The 25,082-nt window shown below is 38.0% G+C and overlaps 1 protein-coding gene across 5 annotated transcripts in view; it reads left to right on the top strand.

The window, feature by feature from the left end:
- The window catches only part of PDLIM3 (PDZ and LIM domain 3), a 36,877-nt gene that overhangs the window by 7,854 nt on the left and 3,941 nt on the right, over window positions 1-25,082 (top strand). For 2 of the 5 annotated variants that reach the window (XM_056114153.1, XM_056114155.1), the window contains exons 2-6: window positions 2,985-3,136; window positions 5,320-5,404; window positions 15,670-15,857; window positions 21,263-21,526; window positions 23,378-23,502. In XM_056114153.1, the coding sequence (XP_055970128.1) occupies window positions 2,985-3,136; window positions 5,320-5,404; window positions 15,670-15,857; window positions 21,263-21,526; window positions 23,378-23,502 (814 nt within the window). Of the gene's footprint in view, window positions 1-2,984; window positions 3,137-5,319; window positions 5,405-15,669; window positions 15,858-16,260; window positions 16,329-21,262; window positions 21,527-23,377; window positions 23,503-25,082 lie in introns of all 5 variants that reach the window. The other 3 variants (XM_056114154.1, XM_056114157.1, XM_056114156.1) reach the window with 3 other exon arrangements.

The raw sequence follows: 25,082 nt of genomic DNA, 5'->3' as shown, positions 1-25,082 counted from the left end.
ATATACTGAATAGATTTAAGTTGTATAATGCTCAGCCTTCATTAAGAAAAACCTACCTTTTTCTACTTATGGTTAGGCAGTATGGAAGATAAGTCGGTATGTTTATCTTGTCCCAAAATATTTTAAACAAAGATATGTAGTCTGCTGAACTTAGATAATGAGATTTGCTAAGTTTGTAGCACAGAAGTAACCAATAGCATTTTATATTACCTCAAGCATTACAACTCGCAGAACTCTTAATCATAATTTTGATCACTATGACAATTCTGGGACTCTGTGTCAGGCTGTTTTCACTTGGGGCACCCCACAGCGGGGCGGGTGAGAGCCCTCCTAGCCCCAAGGGACCCAGCCCCGGCAGCCGACCTCCTCTACCCAACCACCACTACGCTCCAGGCCACTTTCTGGACCCCGCGGCCGTGCGACACATCATAAGACATTTTCCATTACCACAGCATATTTGATGGGGTTCAGACATTAGGCAACAAAATTTATATAAAACTCTCAGAGAGCCCGGCAAGCTACCCAGAGTATCCCTCTTGCATGGGCAGAGCCTGGCAAGCTATCTGTATTGTATTCGATATGCCAAAAACAGTAATGATAGGTCTCATTCCCCTGAACCTGACAGAGACTCCAATCGCTGGGAAAGACGAGTCAGGAGAGGCTGCTAAAATCTCAGGGCTGAGACAAATAGAGATGTTACTCGCGATCACTTGAGTAAATCAATGAACAACGGGATGACAGTGATACAGTGATGACAATTCTAAGACAGGTTGGACAGAAAGTCCAGCTTTCTTTCTTTCTCAGAATCGGAGAGTCAAACTGTGATTTCTTACTAAATTGGGAACAGCAGGCCATGTCACCAGCTGTGTCAGAAGGGAAATTGGAAAGGTGGATGATAGTGAATGCTAGTGAACCCACTTTGCATCCATCTTTGTAATTTCTATCTGGCACCTTCATGAGGAAGGAGATAGTAGCACTGTAGCACTGTCCTCCCGTTGTTCATCGATTTGCTTGAGTGGGCCCAGTCATTACTCCATTGTGAGACTTGTTGTTACTGTGTTTGGCATATCGAACATGTCACGGGGAGCTTGCCAGGCTTTGCCATGCTGGCGAGATACTTTCGGTAGCTTGCCAGGCTCTCCAAGAGGGGCAGAGGAATCGAACTTGGGTCGGCTGGGCTGGCCGTGTGCAAGGCAAACGCCCTACCCTCTGTGCAAACCAAAGAGATAGTGCAGGGGAGATGCTGCCAGACATTTGGGGGAATCTTACAGAAATTACATTTAAGCTCAAACCTAAAGGGTGAGAAAGAGCAATCGAGTAAAATGGAATGGGAGCTTTTCGGGCAGAAATAATGGTGTGTGTATTCCTGTGGAGAGTTCTAATGTGGTTTAATAGAGAAACTAAAAACGAATGGTAATAGCAACAGCACCATGAGTGAAAGAAGACAGTAGTGGTATAAGATGGTGTTGGAGAAGGAGTTATTTGCCATTTAGGTGAGTAAATAGGATTCATCAAGAAAAACTGGGAATAAGTAGGGTCATCAGTTTAACTGAATATTTGACTTGGAAATAATTTCAGATGTGTTATTTGGTAAAAAAAAATCATATTTACCCATTTTATTTCCCGCCTCCAAAAAAGTTAAATGAGATTTCCTGCAGATAGCAAAAGTTGAATCCTCATTATTTTCCTCCTATTTTTGGCTATCTCTATTCAAAACCAAGATGGTTTATTTAGAATACTTGCATTTAAGGCCATTAGTGATAAGTTCTAATTAAATATGTATTAACTGTTTTCTGTTTGTTCCATCTAATTTTTTTCTTTTTTTTTTTTTACTTTTTGGGTCACACCCAGAGATTCACAGGGGTTACTCCTGGCAATGCTCAGGGGAACATATGGGATGCTAGGAATCGAACCTGGGTTGGCCTCGTACAAGGGAAATGCCCTACCCACTGTGCTATCGCTCCAGCCCCTCTAATCTCTTCTTAATTCAGAGAAGAGACTATGTATGGATAAAAAAGTATTCCTATGTCTGTGGTTCCCAGGTGCTCTAGAGGCTCAGTGCTAATTCACATCCAGCCTGTAACAGATTGGTCAAAAAGTTGAGCTGAATTCTTCCTCACCACTAGGATAGTGGCCCCGTGTTCCTCCATGCTCTGGTACAGGGAAGCCGCGCTTAGATTTTGTCTTTTCTTCAAGTGCAGACTCGCTGGTTGCACTAAAACTGCAGCTCTCCAGGGAGTTTCTGAAAAGTTCTGAAAAGTTCTTATTTTGTATATGTTAGTTTATCTTTTCATAATACCGCGGCGGTTCTCTATGCATCTCTCTGCTTTGCAGGTACCCTCTCTTGCAAATTTTAAGATCTTACCTTATCTAAATGCCAATCCAGTTTGATAGTTAAACACGAAAGCTCCAAATGGAGAACTCTGGAGAACAACTAAGATAAGATTAAAAACTAATGATTTTGTTTAAAGCAAAGGAAGTATTCTAACAGGTAGTCCTAGACGGTATTAAGAATGTGTCAATTAGAGTTCAAAAAATGGGGGGAGTAGAAAAAATGTTGTTACCGTGTCTGGCATATCGAATACGTCACGGGGAGCTTGCCAGGCTCTGCCATGCGGGCGAGATACTCTCGTAGCTTGCTGGGCTCTCCAAGGGAGGCGGAGGAATCGAACTCGGGTTGGCCGTGTTGGCTGCGTGCAAGGCAAACGCCCTACCGCTGTGCTATCGCTTCGGATAAATGAAATGTGGCTATTAAGAAACAAAAATTCTCAAAAAGAGTGGGACCTCAAGGAGTGAGGGAGGATGCAGGGCCAATTCAGAGTTATTTTAAGTTAGACTTAAGATTTGCTGCCCAGTGAAACGTTTATTTAATGTTGCGAAGCTTAAATACAAATATCAGACACACAGCGCAAGATGTGACAGGGTATTATGTTTAGTTTAGTTCTGTTTTTTTTTTTTTTAAGCTGAGCTATGATTTCTTCCAGATTACTCCAGGAAGCAAGGCGGCAGCTGCCAACCTGTGTCCGGGGGATGTCATCCTGGCGATTGATGGCTTTGCTACCGAGTCCATGACTCATGCTGATGCACAGGACAGGATTAAAGCAGCAGCACACCAGTTGTGTCTCAAAATTGACAGGTGCTCTTTAATTAATGGTGTTTGAATTTGATCCGTTTTGCAAGAGAACCTGAACCTGAACGAGAAATGGTTACATCTTTCCAGTGAGAAGGAGTGTTGAAAGATCTAGAATTTTGAATCTTTGAAAATTATTTAGGTACATGACTTACGAAGCATGTCAACAATAGAACTTAGGCCTTCAATGTTCCGACTCCAATTCTATCACCATTGCCAGCATCCTGCCACCAATCTCCCAGTCCCCTCCTTCCATCCCCCCAACCCATCCAGTTTTACAGGCACATTTATTTATAAGTTTAATTATTGTAGTTTGAGTCTCTTGTTTACAGTTCTGTTGGTTCTAGTGATTTAGGTAAATACAAATTTTCTTTCACTCTGGTCTGTTCCTCACTGAAGTCAGTCAAACTAGTAGCTATTAAACTCTTTCTAAAAAGATTTCTCAAGAATATCAGTAAGAAACTAAAAGAATGTCTTCCCTGTACCAGCCAGGTTATTTGAGTGTGAAAATAGAACCATTATAGGCTTGGGGGCAGAGATAGTCCAGTGGGCAAAGATCTTACATTGTACACAGCTGATCCAGATTAAATTCCCTGCACCCCCCTCCCCCCATGGTCCCAGATTTCTGCCAAGAGTGATCCCTGAACTTAGACCCAGGGGTGATCCCTGAGCACACCTGATGTGCCCCCTCCAAAAATAAAGAAAAATAAAGAAAAAGAAAAGTATTAGCCATGTCATTAGTGCATAGCACATATAATTATTCTGTTTTTATAAATGCAGTATAGAATGGAAACCAAAGATTTTTTTAACAGAATCGATTGACTTTCCAAAAATATGTTTATGTAAAAATTTGATTGTTGCTAATTTCCTCTATGTCATTGTACAGGATTAAGCCCAGAAGAATTTCCTAAGGTGTGAGGGTATATGTAACATGAACATATTCATTAATAAGCCTTTAGTTTTTTGGGTTCTTTGGCCCCACTTGATGGTTCCCAGACCTTACTCTTGGTTCTGCATTCAGTTATCACTCCTGGAGACTATATGTGATGCCAGGAACTGAACCCAGGTCAGCCACAAGGAATACAAGAGGTTTACCTGCCATACAATCTCTCTGACCCCTATGAGACATTTCTAAGCAAACCAGTGACAGAAGTTATCTTCTTCTGTTTTAGATACTTTGCTAGCAGAGCCCTGATAGAAAAATGGACTGTGAAAATAATGACTTACTGTTACAGCTATAACTGTGTAAATCCTATGACTATTTTATTTACAACGCTCTCTGCTGTAGTCCAGATTCAGGGAATGAATCAAATTTTTCCCTGTCTCTGCAAAACCTGACAAGCACACGGTCCCTTAGGAGCCTCACAATCCCAAATAGACACATGAGATGCCTTGGACAAAACACATTTCCTTAGGCCAAGAGTAAATCCTCTTGGCAAAGTGTGGTCTTCTGTGATGGCCTGGAGAGGAACGGATGGAAGTAGAGACCTAGGGAATTTGCCCTGCGGTCATTTGCCGGGATTGTCTCCAGAATCTCTCCCTCCAGTATTGCCCTGGCATTCAGGCTGCTCCAGAAACTGCATAAAGCATTTGCCTAAGTCAGACTGTGATGATAAATATACCATACGGTGTGTGTGTGTTGGGGGTGGAGGGACTTCACCAACAAAACGTTTCTTTCTCACAGCTATGTAGATTAGACATTTGAGATCTCAGTGCCTGTATGCTCAGGTTGCAATACAAGCCCAATTCCTGGTGTGTCTCACATAGCCTCCTTAGTGCATGATCTCATGCCTTGTTCTCTTTTTATAAGGGTGTTAATTCCATCAAAAGGGCCTCTTGACCTAATCTAACCCTAATCTCTTCCCAAAGACCCCACCTCCAAGTATCATTCCACTAGGGATTATGGTTTCAACACACAAATTTTAGCAGGACACAAACACTGAGTCTACAGCAATCCTCCTGACTATTTCTGTTCATTCAAATTTCCCCCCAGGTCACCTGAAATGTAATACTAATTAGATGAGAAAATATTGAATAACAAGGCAGGAATAATATTCTTGCTTAAATTATCAAGGGTTCGTAGTACTTTCATGAACATTATAGGAAGTCATTTGATAATTTATAGGAAATTTTCTCAAACTAAAAGTATACCATTAGAATTTGTAATTTATAATTTATTTTATTTGTAGGGCAGAAACTCGCTTGTGGTCCCCACAGGTATCTGAAGACGGAAAAGGCCATCCTTTCAAAATCAACCTGGAATCAGAACCACAGGTATGAAATTTTTTTTATTAATTTAGATATGAATTTTGAAGTGATTGATATTTATATTTATTTTAAAATGAGATTTCTCTCAAGGGAAGAAATGAGACAGAAAGAAATGAAAGGGGCTGGAGAGATAGTATAGCAGGTAGGGTGTTTGCCTTGCATATGACCAACCCAGGTTTGATTTCCCAACATCCCGTATGGTCCACCGAGCACTAGGAGGAATAATTCCTGGATGTAGAGCCAGGAGTAAGCCCTGAGTATTTCTGGATGGGGGGAAAAAAGAAGGAAAAAAGGAAGGAAGGAAGGAAGGAAGGAAGGAAGGAAGGAAGGAAGGAAGGAAGGAGGGAGGGAGGGAAGGAAGGAAGGAGGGAAGGAAGGAAGGAAGGAGGGAAGGAAGGAAGGAGTGAAGGAAGGAAGGAAGGAGGGAAGGAAGGAAGGAGGGAAGGAAGGAAGGAGGGAAGGAAGGAAGGAAGGAAGGAAGGAAGGAAGGAAGGAAGGGAGGAGAGAAGGAAGGAAGGAAGGAAGGAAGGAAGGAAGGAAGGAAGGAAGGAAGGAAGGGAGGGAGGGAGGGAAAAATCCCAAAAAGCAAAAACACTTCCCAGGACTATACAAGAAAGAAAGAAAGAAAGAAAGAAAGAAAGAAAGAAAGAAAGAAAGGAAGGAAGGAAGGAAGGAAGGAAGGAAGGAAGAAGAAAGAGAGAGAAAAAGAAAGAGAAAGAATGAGAACGAAGAGAGGAGGGGAGAGAAAGGAGGGAGCAAGGAAGGAAAGAGAGAGAGGAAATGAAGAGAGAGAGAAAGAGAGAGGAGAGTACACCGCTGATGAATCAGTTGCCTGAATTCACTCTCTGAGATTAATTTATACTGTCACACCTTCCCACATCAATCAAAACAAAAAAAATATGCATAGGCAAATAACTTGTTGAAAGACAAATATATTCTTATCAGGAAGAATTTGTCTATACATGCATTCTACTTTTTTTCTCACTTCTCATGATGAACTTCTGACTAATGACCATGAGGAAACCCAAGAAATGTAAGATGTTAAAAAGAAGTAAAACAAAAATAGGGTCTAAGCCTTTGAAACAGGTATCTCTAATAGTTCAATGTCAACATTCTTCAAAAACTTCACTCATCTTATTTTACAGCCGTTTACTAACTTTTAATTCCAGCAATCTATGATTAAGTTGATTACAAAAAAAATAAGGTTTGCTTTATGTCATCATAATGATATTCTAACCATGGCTCTTGGATTACTAAAGAGAACAAACTTTTCCCTTGAGGTAAATGTAATGAGCTAAATTCATCTAGTAATTTGACGTTTATCTGACTGCCTACTTTCCAAAGCTAAAAAAATAAAGAGTGAAATTAAACCAACCCTCAATTGGTCAATTGGCATGGTCATTAAGATGTAATCAAGAAAAGGATTTTAGAAACTCTAGTTGCCAGAAATTGCCCAAGTTTAGAGAGTCAAAACTATAAATAAGTTGAATATCCTTTTTAAAATAGGTATTTTCACAAAACATATTAGATATTCCCAACATGTCATTTTTCTATGTATCTGCTGAAAGATAACTAAAAACACATTCATGATGTATAACTAAGCAGTGATTCTTCTTTCAGGATTATCAACTCCTGACTTTGTCCTCAAGTTTTCTCCTTGTCTCCACAAACTTCCATTTTCTTCTCTTTATATCATTATATATAATGATAATAATATCTAATATAAATACATGTACACACATTAGCATAACATGTACATATATCTTATAGGGTTCTCAAATATTTAAATAAAATGGCAGAGAAAAAACTTGACACATTTACATATGCAGCAAGACATTGAATCACATGAAGAGTTCTCTGGAATTCTAGGCAGGCTCTCTCCTCCCAGCATGCAGTGATCAGAGGACCTACCGGCCGTTCTGCATAGGGAGATAGGAAGGGAAAATGGTTTTCTAGAGAATAGGAATCCCTCGCTAATTACTATTACAAGAATCATTACAGACTACATTGGATTAAAGCTTTCTTTTCAGTGAAGATACAATCTCCCCTGAGAAGAAATATCCCGAGTAGCTAAATTTTCAGAGGAAATGGAATTATTTTATCTTATTATATCTTTGTGCTAGACTTTTGACTGGAGGGAAGAAAGCTCTTGGTCCTTAAAGCCACCAGGTAAACCAGGAGGATCTGCTAGGCCCCAAAAGGAGTTAAGCAGGATAGGCCGTTTTCTTGAAGGCAGAAAGTTGAGTGTCTGTTCTCTTCACTCGGAATCTCCCAGGCATAACACACAGTAGCAAGTGCTCAATACGGAGCTGACAAATGAAGAAAAGGAACCGGAGGGTCTAAGGATAAGCTGCTTTTTCTAACATTGTCCACGACTGATGCAGGGAACCAGATCTAAAATGGCTGCATGGTAAAAAGTGATCTTGAAAGTTTAGTGAGATCTTCAGGAAAGATAAGATTTCTGCCTGCAGAAAAGTGAACAAAGATGAAATAGATGGCACGGGTGATAAATGTGGTGATTATGGATCCAGATGCGTTGATGACTTATCCTGGTGGTTTGGCGAGAAACTTCCCTAATAATCATGTTCTTTAATGGAAGAAAAGATAAGAGAGGGGCTGGAGTGATAGCATAGCGGGTCGGGCATTTGCCTTGCACGCGGCCAACCCGGGTTCGATTCCCAGCATCCTATATGGTCCCCCAAGCATCGCCAGGAGTAATTCCTGAGTGCAGAGCCAGGAGTAACCCCTCAGCACAGCTGAGTGTCACCCTCTCCCCCCCCAAAAAAAAAAAGATGAGAAAGAGAAAGTTCTGGAAGCAGTACTGTCTTTTAAAATACGGTCCTTTTCAGTAAGGCTCAGCTAACCCTTTTCCCCACATTCATCAATGATCAGAGGGAGACCATGAAGTGTTTTCAAAACAGCAACAGGGCCAGAAAGATAGTACAGGGATTATAGTGCTCTCCTTGCATGCTGACGAACCCAGTTTGAAACCAGCACTCCAGATGGTCACCTGGAGTGATCACCTGGAGTGATCCTGAAGCACAAGAGTCAAGTGTTGTTTTGCATTCAAAATTTCCCCTTAATTTTTTTAAACCCAGTGTTATCAATGTGCGATGTGAAGCTATGAGGCCAATTCAATTAGCCAGATTTATCCAAAATAGCAAATCCCCAGTGATCCCTGATCATGTTGCAGTGACCCCACTGGCATGTAAGTGACTCAGCAAACATTTGTTAAGCTTAAACCTTAGTGGACAGTTTTCTGTTACTATTTCTCCAGAACTAGAGTGAAAGGGAAATTCTTTGAGTTGTAGCTCTAAAAAACAAACAAACAAACAAACAAAGAAGAAAAAAAATTGTAAATCTGAGCATTAGTTTATGGGTAGGATTATTAAAAAAAAAATTCTTTTTTGAATCTTTAGGGTGAGGCCGATTATTCTAAAAACTGAATCTTAAGAGTCCTCATTTTAAATACTATGACCTCCTGACAGTTGTGCATTAGGCCATTTGTCCTGCCTTTTGGAGTTTAAACAACATGGGTATTTATAATACTTCGAGAAAAGATAAAGAATGAGGCTGGTGGGGTGGAGAGGCGGGAGAAAGGACTGAGTTAAGAGCTACCACACAGCCAATCAATTGAACATTCCATTACTTTGAGTCATGGCTGATTCCTACTGGCAACCTTTACAAGAGGCTGGTATTTGAAGGACTCAGAGATAAGAACCATTTTAGTTCTTTCCCTAATGGACCTAAGTATTCTTACTCCTTATGCTCTTCAGGTGGGATTTCAGCATGAACAATTCACTTGGCATTTCAGCAGACTTTTCTTACACAAAACAGCTAAATCTCAGCACAATGTCTGCTATCCAAAAATCCTACAACATAAAGTAGAACAAATAGTAATGATAAAAATGTGTGAATTAAACTTAAGTGGGGTTGCAGAAAAGTTAAATTCTAAATAAACTCTTTTTTAAAAAAAACTTTATATAGATTTATGTGAATGAAGATTTATTTATAAATCTATTCATAAATAAATAGATTTATTTAAATATTTGAGAGCCCTATGAATTTTATATAGCTCTTTTTTTTTAGCCAACATGAGAACTCGGAAAATAAGACAACCTATTAGACAACAAAAGTGTTTCAGTCTGAGAAACAAATACCACTAATATATCATGTTTTAAGATGGCTTTGAAGCTGAATAGTAAAATGCCTTGTTTAAGATCGCATTTCTTTTTTTTTCACATTTTTGTTTTTATTTTTTTCTCATTTTAGATTTTATTTTTTTAATTGTAGCATTTTAATTTTTTTTTAATTTTTATTAGTGAAACACCATGAGGTACAGTTGTAGACTTACAAATTTTTGTGCGTGGGTTTCAATTATACAATGATCAAATACCCATCCCTCCACCAGTGCCCATTTTCCACCATCACAGGTCCCAGTATCCCTCCCACCCCTCATCCCTTCCACCCCATCCTGCCTCTGTGGCAGGGCATTCCTTTTTGTTCTTTATCTCCTTTTGGGTGCTGTGGTTTGCAAAAGAGGCATTGAGTGGCAATTATGTTCAGTCTATAGTCTACTTTCAGCACGCTTCTCCCATCCTGGGAGGATCCTCCCAACACCCTTTATTTGGTGCTCCCTTCTCTATCTGAGCTCCCTTTTCCCCTAGCATGTGTGGCTGGTCTCCAAGCCATGGAACAAACCTCCTGGTGCTAATAAGATCTCATTTCTAAAGCCAAGTAAAACTTACACTGTAAATTATGTGACCTTTGCTATTGAAATTAAATACTTTTTTCATTTCGAAATAATATATAGTCTTTGGGGAGGGGGAAAAAACATTATACCTACAATCCAAGCATAGCCAAAAATAATAAAATGTCAGTATACTTATTTCTAGTTCTTCTAGCAGAGGTTTAGGCATTGAAAATTTTTTCTTAATTATAAGAATAATTGGTTCAAAGTTTTAACATCTAGATCATTTGCACTTTTCTAGACTACTTATTAGCTAAATTTTTTTTCTTATAAATTTAAACTTGATGTTTTATTTTAATTTTTTGTTTAGGCACCATGAACTTTGTGAAAATAACTTTACAGAATTATTCATAGCTGAGTTTCAGGCCTACAATGTTCCACCAGTCCTACCACTAGTATCTGCGTCCCTCTACTAATATTCCCAGTTTACCACTTACTCTCCAACTCTCGCCTCTTTACCAAGTAAATTTTTAAGGTTGTTTGTTGCAATTGGTCTCAGTTTTGTTGGTTCTGTGGTTCCTATATGAGACTATACCACACCTCTATATTGCCACTGAGACCGAGGCCCCTGCCCTCTGCCTCTGTTATTTCCCTTTCGCCTCTTCTTAGATCCCTCTTCCATCTCTTTCCTTCCCTATCCTTCTCACTTACATAATTGAGGGATCAGAGGAATCTAGGAACACCCCTTTGATACTTTGCATTTCCTTATCCTGTTGTTTTATGTAACATATATTAGTGAATCCACCCAGTATTTGCCTTAGACTTAAAAGAAATTTAGTGTCTAGATCAACTCCTAGACACTGAATAAACATCTTCCATACAATTCTGAACATGGCCTTTAGCAGACATATAATTATTCTATACAAAGCATTGCTCTAAACTAACAGTATATTAATACTTTGCCCTTCTTCGACGCTTACGGTCTCAAAACATTACCCTTATCTTTGTTTAGTATTAATTGAACAGCTCAAGCTTGTAAAGTGGCTAGTTTAATACAGGAAAGATACTTTGCCAGAAACAAAAATATTCTGTTATTAATGGGAAGAAAACTGTTTCCTTTTTCTTATAAAGGACTGTTTCCTTGCCAAAGATTTGATAATGAAGATGTATCACATGCACAGTCAAGTAGTGTGGGTTAAAGTTATTTATGTTTTCATAAGATACTTTGGGGGGTTCAGAAGAGAAGTACAGCAGGTAAGGGTCTTGCATGTGGTTCATTCAGATTCAATTCACATCGCTGCCAGGTGTACCCCCCATCCTACCCAACCCTCCAAAAAAACGTTGAGTTTTTTTTAAAACTATACTTTGATAACTAAAACAAAGTATACTTTAAAACTATACTTTGATAACTTGCCGGAGAGCCCGGCAAGCTACCGAGAGTATTCGATATGCCAGACACAGTAACAACAAAGTCTCCGATGGAGACGTTACTGGGCCCGCTCGAGCAAATCGACGATCAACGGGAGGGCCTTTACTTTACTTACTTTACTTGATAACTAGAAGGCAACCTACATTATACAAGATTTCTTCATCCCCAGTTCTCCAAACTCTTCCCTTATGAGAAATGGAAAACTTGAATCAGATTGCTAATGAAAAAAATAATCCAAAAAATGACTAACTTTTAATGTGAAGGTGAGCTTATAGGGGGAGAGATGATTGTTCACAATTTCCAAACATAACAAATAGAATGATTCACCCAGTGTGGCTTGTTTCAAATATATGATCAGTCGATGTAGTTTGTTTTCCTTATATTTCCATTTTTTTCTATAAACAAAAAAGTATACATTATGTGTACAGTCACACAGATATAAAACATGCTATTTCTGTTTTGTGTAGCAATTGCCCTGGTTCTAGGCTTGAATCTTGATCTGTGAATGATTTCTCCAAGAAACTGAGAGGCAAACACTCGTGGATTGCAATTATTCCTGAGGTTATTCCAAAGACGGGAGATTGTTGTCAAGCAGTGCATTCTCGCCAATGTCAGCAATCTCTTGTCAAGGTTACATATCTTTAAACCTAGAAACCCTAAAATTTCATTATTTCATTAGTTCAAAGTGGTTTACGTTAGTAATAACTCCTACATTTAAGATGATATTTTAAATGTGTTAATGCGATTAATTTCTTAAATTTATAGAGATGAGAATCGTTTGGATGCTTTTGTCTGCGTAGAATAAGCACAAGAGCTGGACTATATTAACTGCTACATGAACTTTTTATTGCTGTAACTAATGATTTTCCAGGAAAAACAAAAAGGGATTAACATAGAGCATCAAACTTCTAATACTTTGTCTTTTGATTCTGTTTGACCATCAACAATGATGTAAGACTTGGAGAGAATATTTCCTTTCTGGGCCATGCTTACATTTTTTGTCTGCTATCAGTATATACACTTCACTGTGGTTTTTCTTTGAATGACTCTAGCAGCCCATAACCTAATGCTTTGCACAGCCTAAATGCAAGTGTTTGAGGCTTGTATTAGCAACAGTTCCTTTCCTGATCTAGTGGGAAACTGTTTTGTTTTGTTTTGTTTTTTAACAGACTTACTCTTGTGACTTTGCAATATATAGCAGAAATTAAAAATGTAAAAAAAAAAACCCTTCAAAGTTGATTAACTTATATTCTGCTTATTTGCAAGGAATTATTAGTGCACACAAATTTACACTCATTTACAAGCCTGTTATCATCCATGTTTATCTTTCATTAAAGTCAAATTAGATAGGGCAGGTATTTTTCCTCCATAAAGTATCATACAATGGTAACTCCTTTTTTTAAAATATAAATTCATTTCTGTTTACCAGGATCTTGAAGTCTTCCCATACTTTGTTTTAAAGAACAAAACAGGGAGAGCAGGAAAGTAGTTCAAAATGCTGAAACACATACTTTTCATGCTGGACCCCTGCGCTCAACCCCCTATACTGCAAGGTCAGATAAACGTGCAAGGAACGACACTTGAGCACAGTTAAGTGTGGCCCCCAAACCCAAAATCAAAAATAAAGTTGAGTTATTCGAAGTTTACATCCTTAAATTCTGTCTGATTCACACTTCTGATTAGTCCGGGTGCTTTATAATTAGCTGAAACTGACTTAGGTAATTAGTCTTGTTTTTTTTTTAATATAAAACGAATAACAATGGCTTGAATTATGGTTTATTGTCATTACTTACAATTATCACCAATTCACTTTTTATGTCATAATAATTACTAAATATAACATTTCATCTTAAAACAGTCGATCCAAATAAGTCAGCCAAAACAGCTATATTGTGCCACTGTATAGATGTTTGACTCTATGCATTTTTCACATGTCCTGGGACTCAGCACTTTCTAAACCCCACATCTGTTTGTTTCAATCTAATATTAGCAACTATATTGTTCTCCACACAGCTTTGGAAAGGCAGTGAGACATTGCTGGGAGGGAACAATGGAATCTGTCAGTTTACTGTAGAGCCATTTTCTACTGGGCGCAATTCAGATCTTTTTAGGTTTCAGAGTCTGTTAAAGATAAAGTCAAAGCGACAACATATCAGGAGGTTTGAAGCAGTGGAGTCGAAGACTCTGTAAAGCTAGTATTTGAAGCAACATCCATTTTGCTTTGTGAGAGCTCAAGTGGTAGAGCATGTGCCTGGCATATGGGAGGCAGTGATTTCAACCCTTGGTAAGGTTTGGCCACCCTAGGGGAATTGCTAAAAGTTTTTTAAAAGGGGGAAAGGGATGAATGTGTGAGTATTTCCTGCTCAAAAGAACCAAAAGAAGGCATCTTTCTGCCTCTGTTTGTACTAGAATGATGTTGCCAGACACAAGAGTCTACAAAAGACTGGTTCCACTCCTAAAACACAAACACAACCTTTTCAAACAAAAAAAGAACCATCCCATAATTTACACATCTATGTGACAAAAATTGTAAGATTACAAAAACAAGATTACCATTCCCAGGAAAACTTAGTTTATAGCAAAACATTCTCTTTCCAGGAACATTCCAAATAACCATAAATGTTTGTACTATTTGAAATCTGTGTTAAACTTTCATGGCACATTTATAAAAGTTAATGAGGTTAATATAGTTTTGCAAGTGAATATATTGTAAAGATTTCTGGTACTAATTCTGCCAAATGAAAAGACTTGGAAAGAGAATGATTTCATGTGTGTTTTGGTTTTCTTCTGTGACTTAGGAGAAAAGTCATTAAATGACATTGTAAAATTGAGGTAATGATTGGGAAACATGATCCGTAAATTTCAGAAATAATGTAGACCAGGAATGACCTCAGAGATAGAGCATTTGCTTTGTATGAGACCCTGGGTTCAATATCAGCAGCAACATGATGACAATGATGATGATGATGATGGTGATGAAGAGATCAACAACTAGGGCAGCAAAAACCCTAGAGTATGTTAGATCATTCAGGTATTTTCAGACTGATTCATGTTCAGGACTTTTATAATGTGTGATCCTTTCACCAATAAAGTGCAGATTCTTTTGTGAATCATTTTACTTGCTCTAGAGAGCAAAGACTTTAGTCTTTCTGAGACTACAAAATATTCTTTAAATACATAAAATCATCAGTTTTAGAAAAAAGTATCTTGCCTTTGATAATTATTCCCGGTTCCATGTGGAAAAATTTTATCATCACTTTCCAAAATCTAAATTTAGAACAATCAAATTTTAGAATTTGATTTTCATTACCAAAATAAAATTGGGGGAGAATTATAACCTGAATTTGTTAAAATAGTGGTATAGTTATTGACAAATTCTCATTTTCTATGTATCTATTTCCTCCATTTCTCAAATGAGGACAGTGTTATTGATACATCAACAAAAGAGAAAGCATATGTAAATTCTACCTGAGAAAATATAAGTAAAATAACTTTTTAAATCAAGTTTTTCTGACAAAATTTCTATATTCAAGTTTTATATGAGAATGTCTCAAAAGTTGTAGATGTAGAAGTCAGTAGTGGACATATATAAGACACAATGTTGGTATTATTTTATAGTATTTAAAAATGGTAAAGGCCCTCCTGTTGATCATCGATTTGCTCGAGCGGGCCCAGTAACGTCTCCATTGGAGACTTTGTTGTTACTGTGTCTGGCATATCGAATACTCTCGGTAGCTTGCCGGGCTCTCCGAGAGGGGCGGAGGAATCGAACTCGGGTCGGCCATGTTGGCTGCGTGCAAGGCAGACACACAACAAACCCATTTAATTCTCAGCACTGCATAAGGTTCCCCGAGCACACAGGCAGTAATAAACCCTGAGCACTGCTCAGCTTGGCCCCCAAAAGAAAATTAAAAAATAAATAAACAAATATAGCTAATTCCTTCCAAACTTTAATATTATTAGATGAATGTAGCACATAGTTATTTCATTTAAGAAATGTTAAAAGTTGTTCCCTAACACCTCCTTTAACCTTGCCATTAATTCGTATGGGATCAAGAAGCCTTTATTAACAATAACAATGCTATAATTTTGCTCTTTAATGGCTTTTTTGTGCATTGTGTGGCTCTGTGTATTTTGTCTGCCATTGTACAGGAGTTCAAACCCATTGGTGCCGCGCATAACAGAAGGGCCCAGCCTTTTGTTGCAGCAGCAAACATTGATGACAAAAGACAGGTAGTGAGTGCTTCCTATAACTCACCCATTGGGCTCTATTCAACTAGCAATATACAAGATGCACTTCACGGACAGCTGCGGGGTCTCATTCCTAGTTCACCTCAAAAGTAAGTATCAGATGCTCAAGTTTCTGCCCATGATGTCCTTAACAGCGATAAGAGCATCATTAATGCATTTTTCTTTACAAAGTCCAACTCTTGCTGTTCAATGTTTACTTTCCTGAAAGCACTGTCAGAGTTTTATTTTAGGCACAAGCATCTGGGATGTGGCTCTAAAGTTTCTCTTAAAGACAAGCATATGTGTGTGTTCTAATGTCCAATCAGCTGGTTCATATACGCCTAACGAACAGACTTGGTGCAAACAAAGAAGTACTTTGGCTTAAATCATCTCAGTTTAGTAATGTCAGTATCTGGTGGTAAATAACCTTCCCTATAGATCTTCTTCATGGAATTCTGTCTAAAAATTATTAATCTTCCACTGAGGGACCTTGTAATCCTTTGTTTTTTACAGGAGGTGAACTACTTTGAACACAAGCACAATATTCGGCCCAAACCTTTCATAATTCCAGGCCGAAGCAGGTCATAAACCCTGAGATTGTGATGTTTTAAGTGCATGGTTCTCTAATATTACCTTACTAACTGCCAAGAGTAACTTTTAGTTGTTTGGAGTGACTTTTCTCATTTTGAAGCTTATCTCAAAAGCGAGAGAAACTATTTCACTCAGCAGATTATAGTACCCATGTATCCTCCATTTCTAAAAGTATTGAAAAGACTCTAGAGTTGTGACATGTTATGAATCACCACATATATTTATAACTAACACCCTGCTGTTCTGAGAATCCCATCCAGAACATAGTGACCTTTGTGACAGGCAGGGGAATTCTATCCCAGTTCAGGAAAGCCCAGCTGGCAAGAATAGAAATGGAAACCAGCCCCAGTTAGGAGTCAGGACATTGGTGTGCACTCAAGGGAAGCATGATAGAGCCCCACGTATGTTTGACAGACGTTAACCCACCCAACTCAACTCCTTCTCACTGCACCATCAGAGCCACTGGGTAATCCCATTATAACTCTTACACACAAACAGATTTGTACTCGCAAAGGAGCAGAGAACACTGAAAGGGACCTTCCCACTTGGGGTCTGTAACTGTCACTGTCACTGTTCTCCCGTTGTTCATCATTTTTCTCAAGTGGGCCCAGTAACGTCTCTATTGTGAGACTTTTGTTGTTACTGTGTTTGGGGAGAAGGGAATTATCATGAAAAAGATGGAAGAGGGGAGATGTGTTGCCGAATGGTACAAACATTGGAATAATAATGAACAAGTTCTCAACTGAAATCTCTCAATCAAAGAAGCAAGATGATCTTTATATGATGGTTTTCAAGTATCATCTCTAGACATTGAACTCCAACCTAAGGGGAAAATACTAATGCCTTGTATTGCCACAACAGGAAATAGAGACTTTGAGAAACCGGAATTCCTTTCGACATCAGTCAGACAGATGGAGGAAGTTGTTAGTTAGACTGAGTTGATCCTAGCAAGTTAGGTTTCACCGAATCATGATCTACGTTTGTTGTTAAAGCTGATAGCCTATAGGTAAATTTTTTATGGAATATTTATGGAAATATTCCCAATATTTTATGGAAACTTATTTTTTTAATGTTATTAAGTGGCTTGGAGACATGTACTCTATAGCTTATGTCTAGGTCTGTCTAGGTCTCTGTCGTATGCAGCCCATCACAATATAGTGAGACCTTCCTGGCCATGGATGGTTAGGAATTTCTGAAAAAGGGCACCTGAATTTACAATGCCCACACTAACTGGCCAGTTGTTCTTGACTTATAATTTTTTCCCGTGTGCAGAGTTTCACACAGTTTAAGATGACCATTTTTAAATGGATTTTGTGATGTCAGACATAAGCAATAGAGTGGAAGAGTCAGGATATAGAAGCTAATGAGGCAGTGGTTCCCAAATGCATCTTTTGCCACTAAAATGAAGGCTCATTGTATCCCAGTACCTGCAAAGAGTCTGTACAGGGTAAATGCTCAATACTGCTCTTGGATAAGTGGTGAAAATGCCAAGAAAACCCAAGAGCATTTTCTGAATGGCATGAAGAATGAGGAGCCATTTGTCCAGGCGCTGCTTGCAGTCCTCCTTTCTTTACTTATCCCCTTGTTCTCACTCCATTTTCCTCTATATCCTCTCCCTGTATCTCCACAATCAACAGCTTCTCAACTTTACTCACTTACAATATAATCAACAACTTTAATAATATAGCAACAAAGATTAAAAGTTAAAATTATATTTCACTATTACACAAATGTATACTCAACTTGCTAAGGAAGTAGGGTGAAATTAACACAATGCATTCCTTTAATGATAGAATAAATATAATATCCCTAAGTTGTGCAATAGTACTTAAGATGTATATAATAAAGTAATATATTATACATCCGGCCTTTGCTTAAGACAGAAATACACATAATTTTATATAAAATCAGAGTCAGAATCTAATGCCCTTTTAATGTTTTTATTTTAATTTGTACATGATAATAACAAGCACTCCTAATTTTGTAATTGTGAGGCACATTTCCAAATAGTGAAATTTGGAAGAGAAGAGAAAAGAACACAGATGAGATGGTTTGTTTTAAAAACATATACTAGTGTACAGCGATTTTATAATTCCAAGGGATTATAAAACATTTCTAGTATCCTTCCATTTCTCCTCTACTCCCTTATTAGTTGCTCTAGCTTCTGAAATTCTTGTTCTTAACAAGCAGTTCTTCATCAAGGTGAAATTTCAAGTGGCTATATACCAAATAGTAGAGAATAATTTTTTAATTAGTATGGAGATGTTGGGCTGGAGCGATAGCACAGCGGTAGGGCATTTGCCTTACAAGCAGCCAACACGGCCGACCCGAGTTCGATTCCTCCACCCCTCTCAGAGAGCCCGGCAAGCTACTGAGAGTATCTCGCCCGCCCGGCAGAGCCTGGCAAGCCACCCGTGACGTATTCGATATGGCATTAAAAATAAGTCTCATGATGGAGACGTTACTGGGCCCACTCGAGCAAATCGATGAACAACGGGAGGACCATGACCATGGAGATGTTAAAAAGTGATATATTGATCTCCATAGGGTCTTACTAGTAGTTATGGATCTTTTAGTTATGACATAATAGTTGAATATTAAAAGTGAAGCATTTTCATATTCAAATATTTACATTTTTAAGTCTACACTATAAATAAGTATATATATGTTACATATATACACATGGCAATATTAGTAATGACGAGTGACAAATAATGTAATACAATCTTGCATGTGGCTTTTAGACGAGTCATGTCACTTTCAGAAGCATAATCTCAAGAGTCTGTATACCTGCTAAGGAAATTCATTTCTTGTCAAATGCTCTAACCAGAATTCAAGGCAACTGAATGTACCATTGACCTTCACTTGGTCCTGCCATGTCACAAAGCGAACCTGCATGAAATCTCATTAGTATCTACCTTTCCAGGGCACAGGAATGGGTCATAGTGACCCATGATGATGTCCAGAGTAATTAGAGTCTATGAAAGCTTTTATGAGATTCTAAATAAATTTTTGTTTTTGCTTTATGGGAAATATTATATAAATCCATGAAAAATGTTATATAAAAATGTAAGTCCATCAGAGGATTTTTAAATTTTTATAGAAATTTTAAAAAAAGATGATTTTTAATTGCTTAGGATTTGTTTCTCAGTGACATGGGCCCTAAGTAGAATTACAGAGAGATTAGGAACCAGAAGTAATAAAGATGCATACATAAACATGCATCTAAACAGTATCTCTAATAATAGAAAAATATTAACTGTAGCAATAACATTCAGTATTTTAACAGCACTACAAACTGCAACTACAGCTGAAATTTTACTTAATTCCTCTTACCAAATCAAGTCATCTTCAGGTGCCAGTGTATGTTGAGTAAAACTTGACGTTTTTGTGTAAACAAACAATTTGCAAATCGAGTTTTAAACAGAGTCTCGAGTCATGAAATGAAGGAGCAATTTTATATTTACTGCCTAATTTAGGCAATGCAGGAATTTAAATTGTATATCAAAAGAAAAAAGTTAATCCAATAGGTGACATGAGTTTTTCAGGCTATTTTGGCTGTAAAATTGCTGAAACCCATCAAATCTACATTCAGTTCCTTTCTAGGTTCTGTTCCTTTGATGATTCTTGCCCCAGAGAATAAATGCATGCATGTATAGATCCATGATTGGATGAGTTTTAAAATACATTGTGGCATTGAGAAAATACACCATTTAAATTGTTCTCTGTCTTGAGTTTGTATCAACACTGACAGTTATGATCAATGTTTGCATTAATACTAATATTTCTTTTGGCTTTTCCTCTATGACTGTGCCTTATTTTAAAACTCAGTGTATTCCACTTTTGAATAAGTTTAATTTCTTTTGCTGAACTTAAAATGCATGTTAAAAAGTTATTTATTTTTTTTGTCAAAGAAAGTGCCTTTTAGTATTGGCATGTCAGTTGTGTGTAGTGTTCTATCCAGTTTTCTGGAAATTAAAAAATCTTCTTAGCTGTTCATAAAATTGCACGACTGTACTCTGGTGTCTCCCTAACTCGTCCTTAAAAGGAACAGAGAAATATGCATGGAAATATTTCTGTGCTTCCAAAATTTTAAGTAAAACATATAAGTATTAAAGAAAAATATATTAGCCATAGATTTTATCCAAAGTCTAAGTTCACTAGTTATCCTCTACTCATTCATTTCAAGGTGAAAAGCATTTCTTGGCTGATTATAGAGTCTATTAAATCTCCAAAATGTTTAAAGTCTATGTGTCACCAAATTAAGGAATGGAAATTTAAAAAGTTAAACCGGTAACAATAAAGCACTTATAAAATAAAATATATTGTCACATAACCAAGTTAACTATTACTATTTGGTTAAGATCAACTGCATTCCTAAAGTGTTTAGACTATTTTATAGAATATTTGTGTTATAATTTTATTACACTTGTGCATAGTTATTCATTAATATTTTCATTTTAAATATTGCACTTCAGGAATGTAGAGGAAAACCCAGCCAATGTGATTTCCCTCTATGATTTGTCTATGACATAATCAACTTCAAAATAATTTGGCCTATTTTAAAAAGTGAGAACAATTGCATTTCCCTACTTATTTATATACAAACTCTTTATATTTATATATTTATATACAACTCTTTCTATGGATAATTCCCAATCTACTTATCACCACGTAGAAGAGAGCCAAAAAAATGCAATATCACCGTGCCCTGTAATTTTGTCAAATTTCTTTCAATCACGAATTTCTAAGTGTCTTCTCTCTTTAAAATCAATTCCAGACAATACAAAGCGTTTATTTTAATTTGTTGCAATTCACTTTTTCTTGTTGTCTTCAATTTCTTTTAACCTCTTTGTCCTTGTTCTCTGTGTTCTCCTGACTGGATTTTCCGGTTCCTGTGTTTTCTCTGTGGTCTGTAACACAGTGTCTGCAGTACTCCGTCTGGTTTTGACTGTGGCAGTGGACGGAGCACCCCTTCTTCTGTCAGTACTGTTAGTACTATTTGCCCAGGTGACTTGAAAGTTGCTGCTAAGCTGGCCCCTAACATTCCTTTGGAAATGGAACTTCCTGGTGTGAAGATTTTACATGCTCAGTTTAATACACCAATGCAGTTGTACTCAGATGACAATATTATGGAAACACTTCAGGGTCAGGTTTCAACAGCTCTAGGGGAATCATCCTCAATGAGGTAATTAATATGAGTCTTTTGAACCACAGGCATTTTATCTAACTCATAAGCAATGACAATTTTACTACTGTCTTTGTAACTCTGTCGTAATTGAAAAAAGAATCTATGGGAAAAGCCTTAAAGAGAAAAATAAAACATTAAGCACTTATTATAAATATCTAGGTTCTAGGTCTAATGGAAAGGATGGTTTGAATAATTAACCAAGGAAACCTATGACCAGCAGTGGAAGGATCAAATGCATATGTGTGTTTGAAAAGTTCTGGTGTATTATAAATGTGTGGAACAATACTTTTCAGAAGTGATTTATGATCTAAGATACTCTATGCTTCTCCTTTAGGGGTCAAAAATTGGAAAGGGGGTGGGGGATTCAGAGGAATTTTAAAAGAGTTGATCCTTTCCCCTCTCCTGATGGCATCTACTGGTGACGTCCATTTTTCCACTTAAATTTTTTGCCTTGAATACTGGTTTATAAATGAACACCTCACAACTATGAAAGCAGATATTTTATTTCCACTGATCTCTATTTTGACTATCTTCTTTTTTATTCTAAATATTTTTGGACTACTTTTGCCATAAATCTTTAAAGAGATTTTATAAAAAATGCAATTGCTTCTTTCAAAACCACTGCTTATAAATAAAAGTATATAATGTCTAACAGGTACATTATCACAATATCCTGGAGATAGCTCTTGAAATGATTACAACAAAATAATATATTGCACTGCATATTCCAAAGACATTTTATGAGCAATTTGTATGTATATGATTACAATGTTATATATAATAAAATATATTAATACAGAAACTACTTTGCTAGGTAGTACAATTAAAAGACGGTCCACAGTCCTCTGGTTGTTCATCGATTTACTCGAGCGGGCCCTGTAATGTCTCCATCATGAGACTTGTTGTTACTGTGTTTGGCATATCGAATACGTCACAGGTAGCTTGCCAGGCTTTGCCGCGCTGGCGGGATACTCTCGGTAGCTTTCTGGGCTCTCTGAGAGGGGACAATTAAAAGACAATTAAAATAATAAAGCACAATTAAAATAATAAAGCATTTAGTGCCTGACATGCAGAAGCATTGTGGCATTTTTATTTCTCATCATATGTTTGTATTAAGTATATAAAATAAAGTTGCCATCATTTTTGTAAATGAATTATATTTTAAAACGTAGTTAAAATAAAATAAATAAAATGTAAAAGATATATAAAGATAACAGATTGTGAAGGTTCCTACATACTGTGCTTTCCAAACCCAACAAGTTGAATTTCCTCTGTTGACAAGAAAAATGATGCCATTTTTGTTTCTAGGCATTAACAGAGCAAGTTAATCATAAAAAAATTAAATTATATACTTTTAGTTTAATATAATCAATGAATCTGAATTTTATTGACAATTTTGACAGAATAATCAAATTGGATTCATTTCTACACGGTTATATACTGTGTTGACTTTTTTCTGAAAAAAGTTCATTTCATTCATGTCTATAAATAAGAATCCATCGTACATCTTCTATTTAAGTAACATTTCCTAACAAGTCACATTTAGTTGCTCTCCAAAGTATTTTGGCTACCAAGTAGAGACACGTAATAACAAAACTTCTCTTAACATCTATATCTAAGGCAATGATGTGGGTTCCCAGTAATAGAGTATTTAATAGAAGTTGCAAATACTTTTATATAAAATATGATGTTCAACTAAAATAGTCATATGAAAATATCGAACCTCCATTTAGGAGTTGCTGCAAAATAGTGTGATCATTGCGTATGAAAGAAGTCTTGTGGCTTCTTTCATGTCTGGGGTGTCACAAAACGTTCCTGACCTGTTTGTCCCACCCTATTGGGTTTCAGTGAGCCTGCAGCTTCTGTGCCCCCACAGTCGGATGTGTACCGGATGCTACACGATAATCGCGATGAGCCTACTCAGCCTCGCCAGTCAGGCTCCTTCAGAGTGCTCCAAGAACTAGTGAACGATGGTGAGTAGTTTCCAAGTGTCTCTCCCAAACAGGATAGGTGGAGGCTGCTGAGGGTGGGGAGGCTACAGACACACCGAAAGGGAGAGTCAAAATCTGGTTGTCATGAGTGATCCAAAGCATCTTTGCTCAGGAGGATTTGGATAGTGCCATATTCTGGAAAGACACTTCCCAGATGTGCTTAAGTAGTTACTAACTTAATAAAAGGTAAAAGGTAAAGGCCCTCCTGTTGATCGTCGATTTGCTCGAGCGGGCCCAGTAACGTCTCCATTGGAGACTTTGTTGTTACTGTGTCTGGCATATCGAATACGTCACGGGGAGCTTGCCAGGCTCTGCCGTGAGGGCGAGATCCTCTCGGTAGCTTGCGGGGCTCTCCAAGAGGGGCGGAGGAATCGAACTCAGGTCGGCCATGTTGGCTGCGTGCAAGGCAAACGCCCTACCGCTGTGCTGTCACTCCAGCCCAACTTAATAAAAGGGCACTAAAATCAAATTCTATCCATGGGAGTCAAAGTCTCCCTAGGCTTGTGTACCATGTAATAAGTTGTAAATAGATGTTGTAAAATTTCCCAGCCTTCTCACAATAACCAGCATATCTTTGTCATGAAAATGTTTAAAAGAATGCTGGGACAAAACAGTACCATATTCTAAATCCAATGCTAATTTTTTTACCTCCGTGATCACTTAATTCTTCTAATTATTCAGTAAGGGACCTGGGAAATAGGGTAGGGGTATGAACTTCCCCCCCCCAGCCCCAACCCACTCCACCATTTGATGACCAGCACTCCATGCCCCCTGCCCCCACCAAGCATTACTGGGTGTAGACCTGGTGGTGCCAGAGCACTGCTGGGATGGCCCTGATGGCCACAAGCACCGCCATAGTGAACTGTGGGGCTCAAACAGTCCCCAAGCCCTGGGCCCTAACATTGAACCAGGTGGGTTAAGTCATCAGAGCAGTTTCAGGACTTCTAATGGCTAGGAGGCTCACCTGGACCCATCAAAACATAGTAACTCAGAGAAGTGGGAGCTATTTTCCCCAGTTATCAAATGAGAAAATGAGACATAAAGAGGGTGGATTGCTACAAAGTCATATTGCAAGGACTTGAGGATAGTACAATGGGTAGGGCCCTTGCTTTGCATACTCCTGACCTGGATTTGATTCCTAGCATCTCATGTGGTCCCCTGAGCACAGTCAGGAGTAATTCCTGAGTGCAGAACCAAGAGTAACCTCTGAGCATTGCCATTTGTAACACCCCCCCCCCCCCCGCCAAAAAAAGTCACATGGGCCAGTAAGAAACAGAGTTGGAACTTCTCTCCACTCCCGGTTCCTACTTTTACTCGTGTTTTTCCACCTGTCAAGAAAATTAAATGTTCTGGGTTGGAGTACTAGTACAGCAGGTAGTGTACTTGCCTTGTGAGCAGCTGATCAAGGTTCAATCCCCTGCACTCTTTATTGACCTTCGAGCTTGCCAAGAATGATCCTCGAGCACAGAGCTGGGAGTAAGCCCTGAGCACCACCGGGTGTGGTCCCAAACCAAAACCAAAAATAATCATAATAATAAGTTGTTCTTTAAAAGCCATACAGA

Source organism: Sorex fumeus, unplaced genomic scaffold (assembly GCF_029834395.1).
Source record: "Sorex fumeus unplaced genomic scaffold, SorFum_2.1 ptg000024l, whole genome shotgun sequence".
Classification (NCBI taxonomy): Eukaryota; Metazoa; Chordata; class Mammalia; order Eulipotyphla; family Soricidae; genus Sorex; species Sorex fumeus.
Note: the sequence above shows the minus strand (reverse complement) of the source record. Positions and strands in the feature narration are given on the sequence as shown.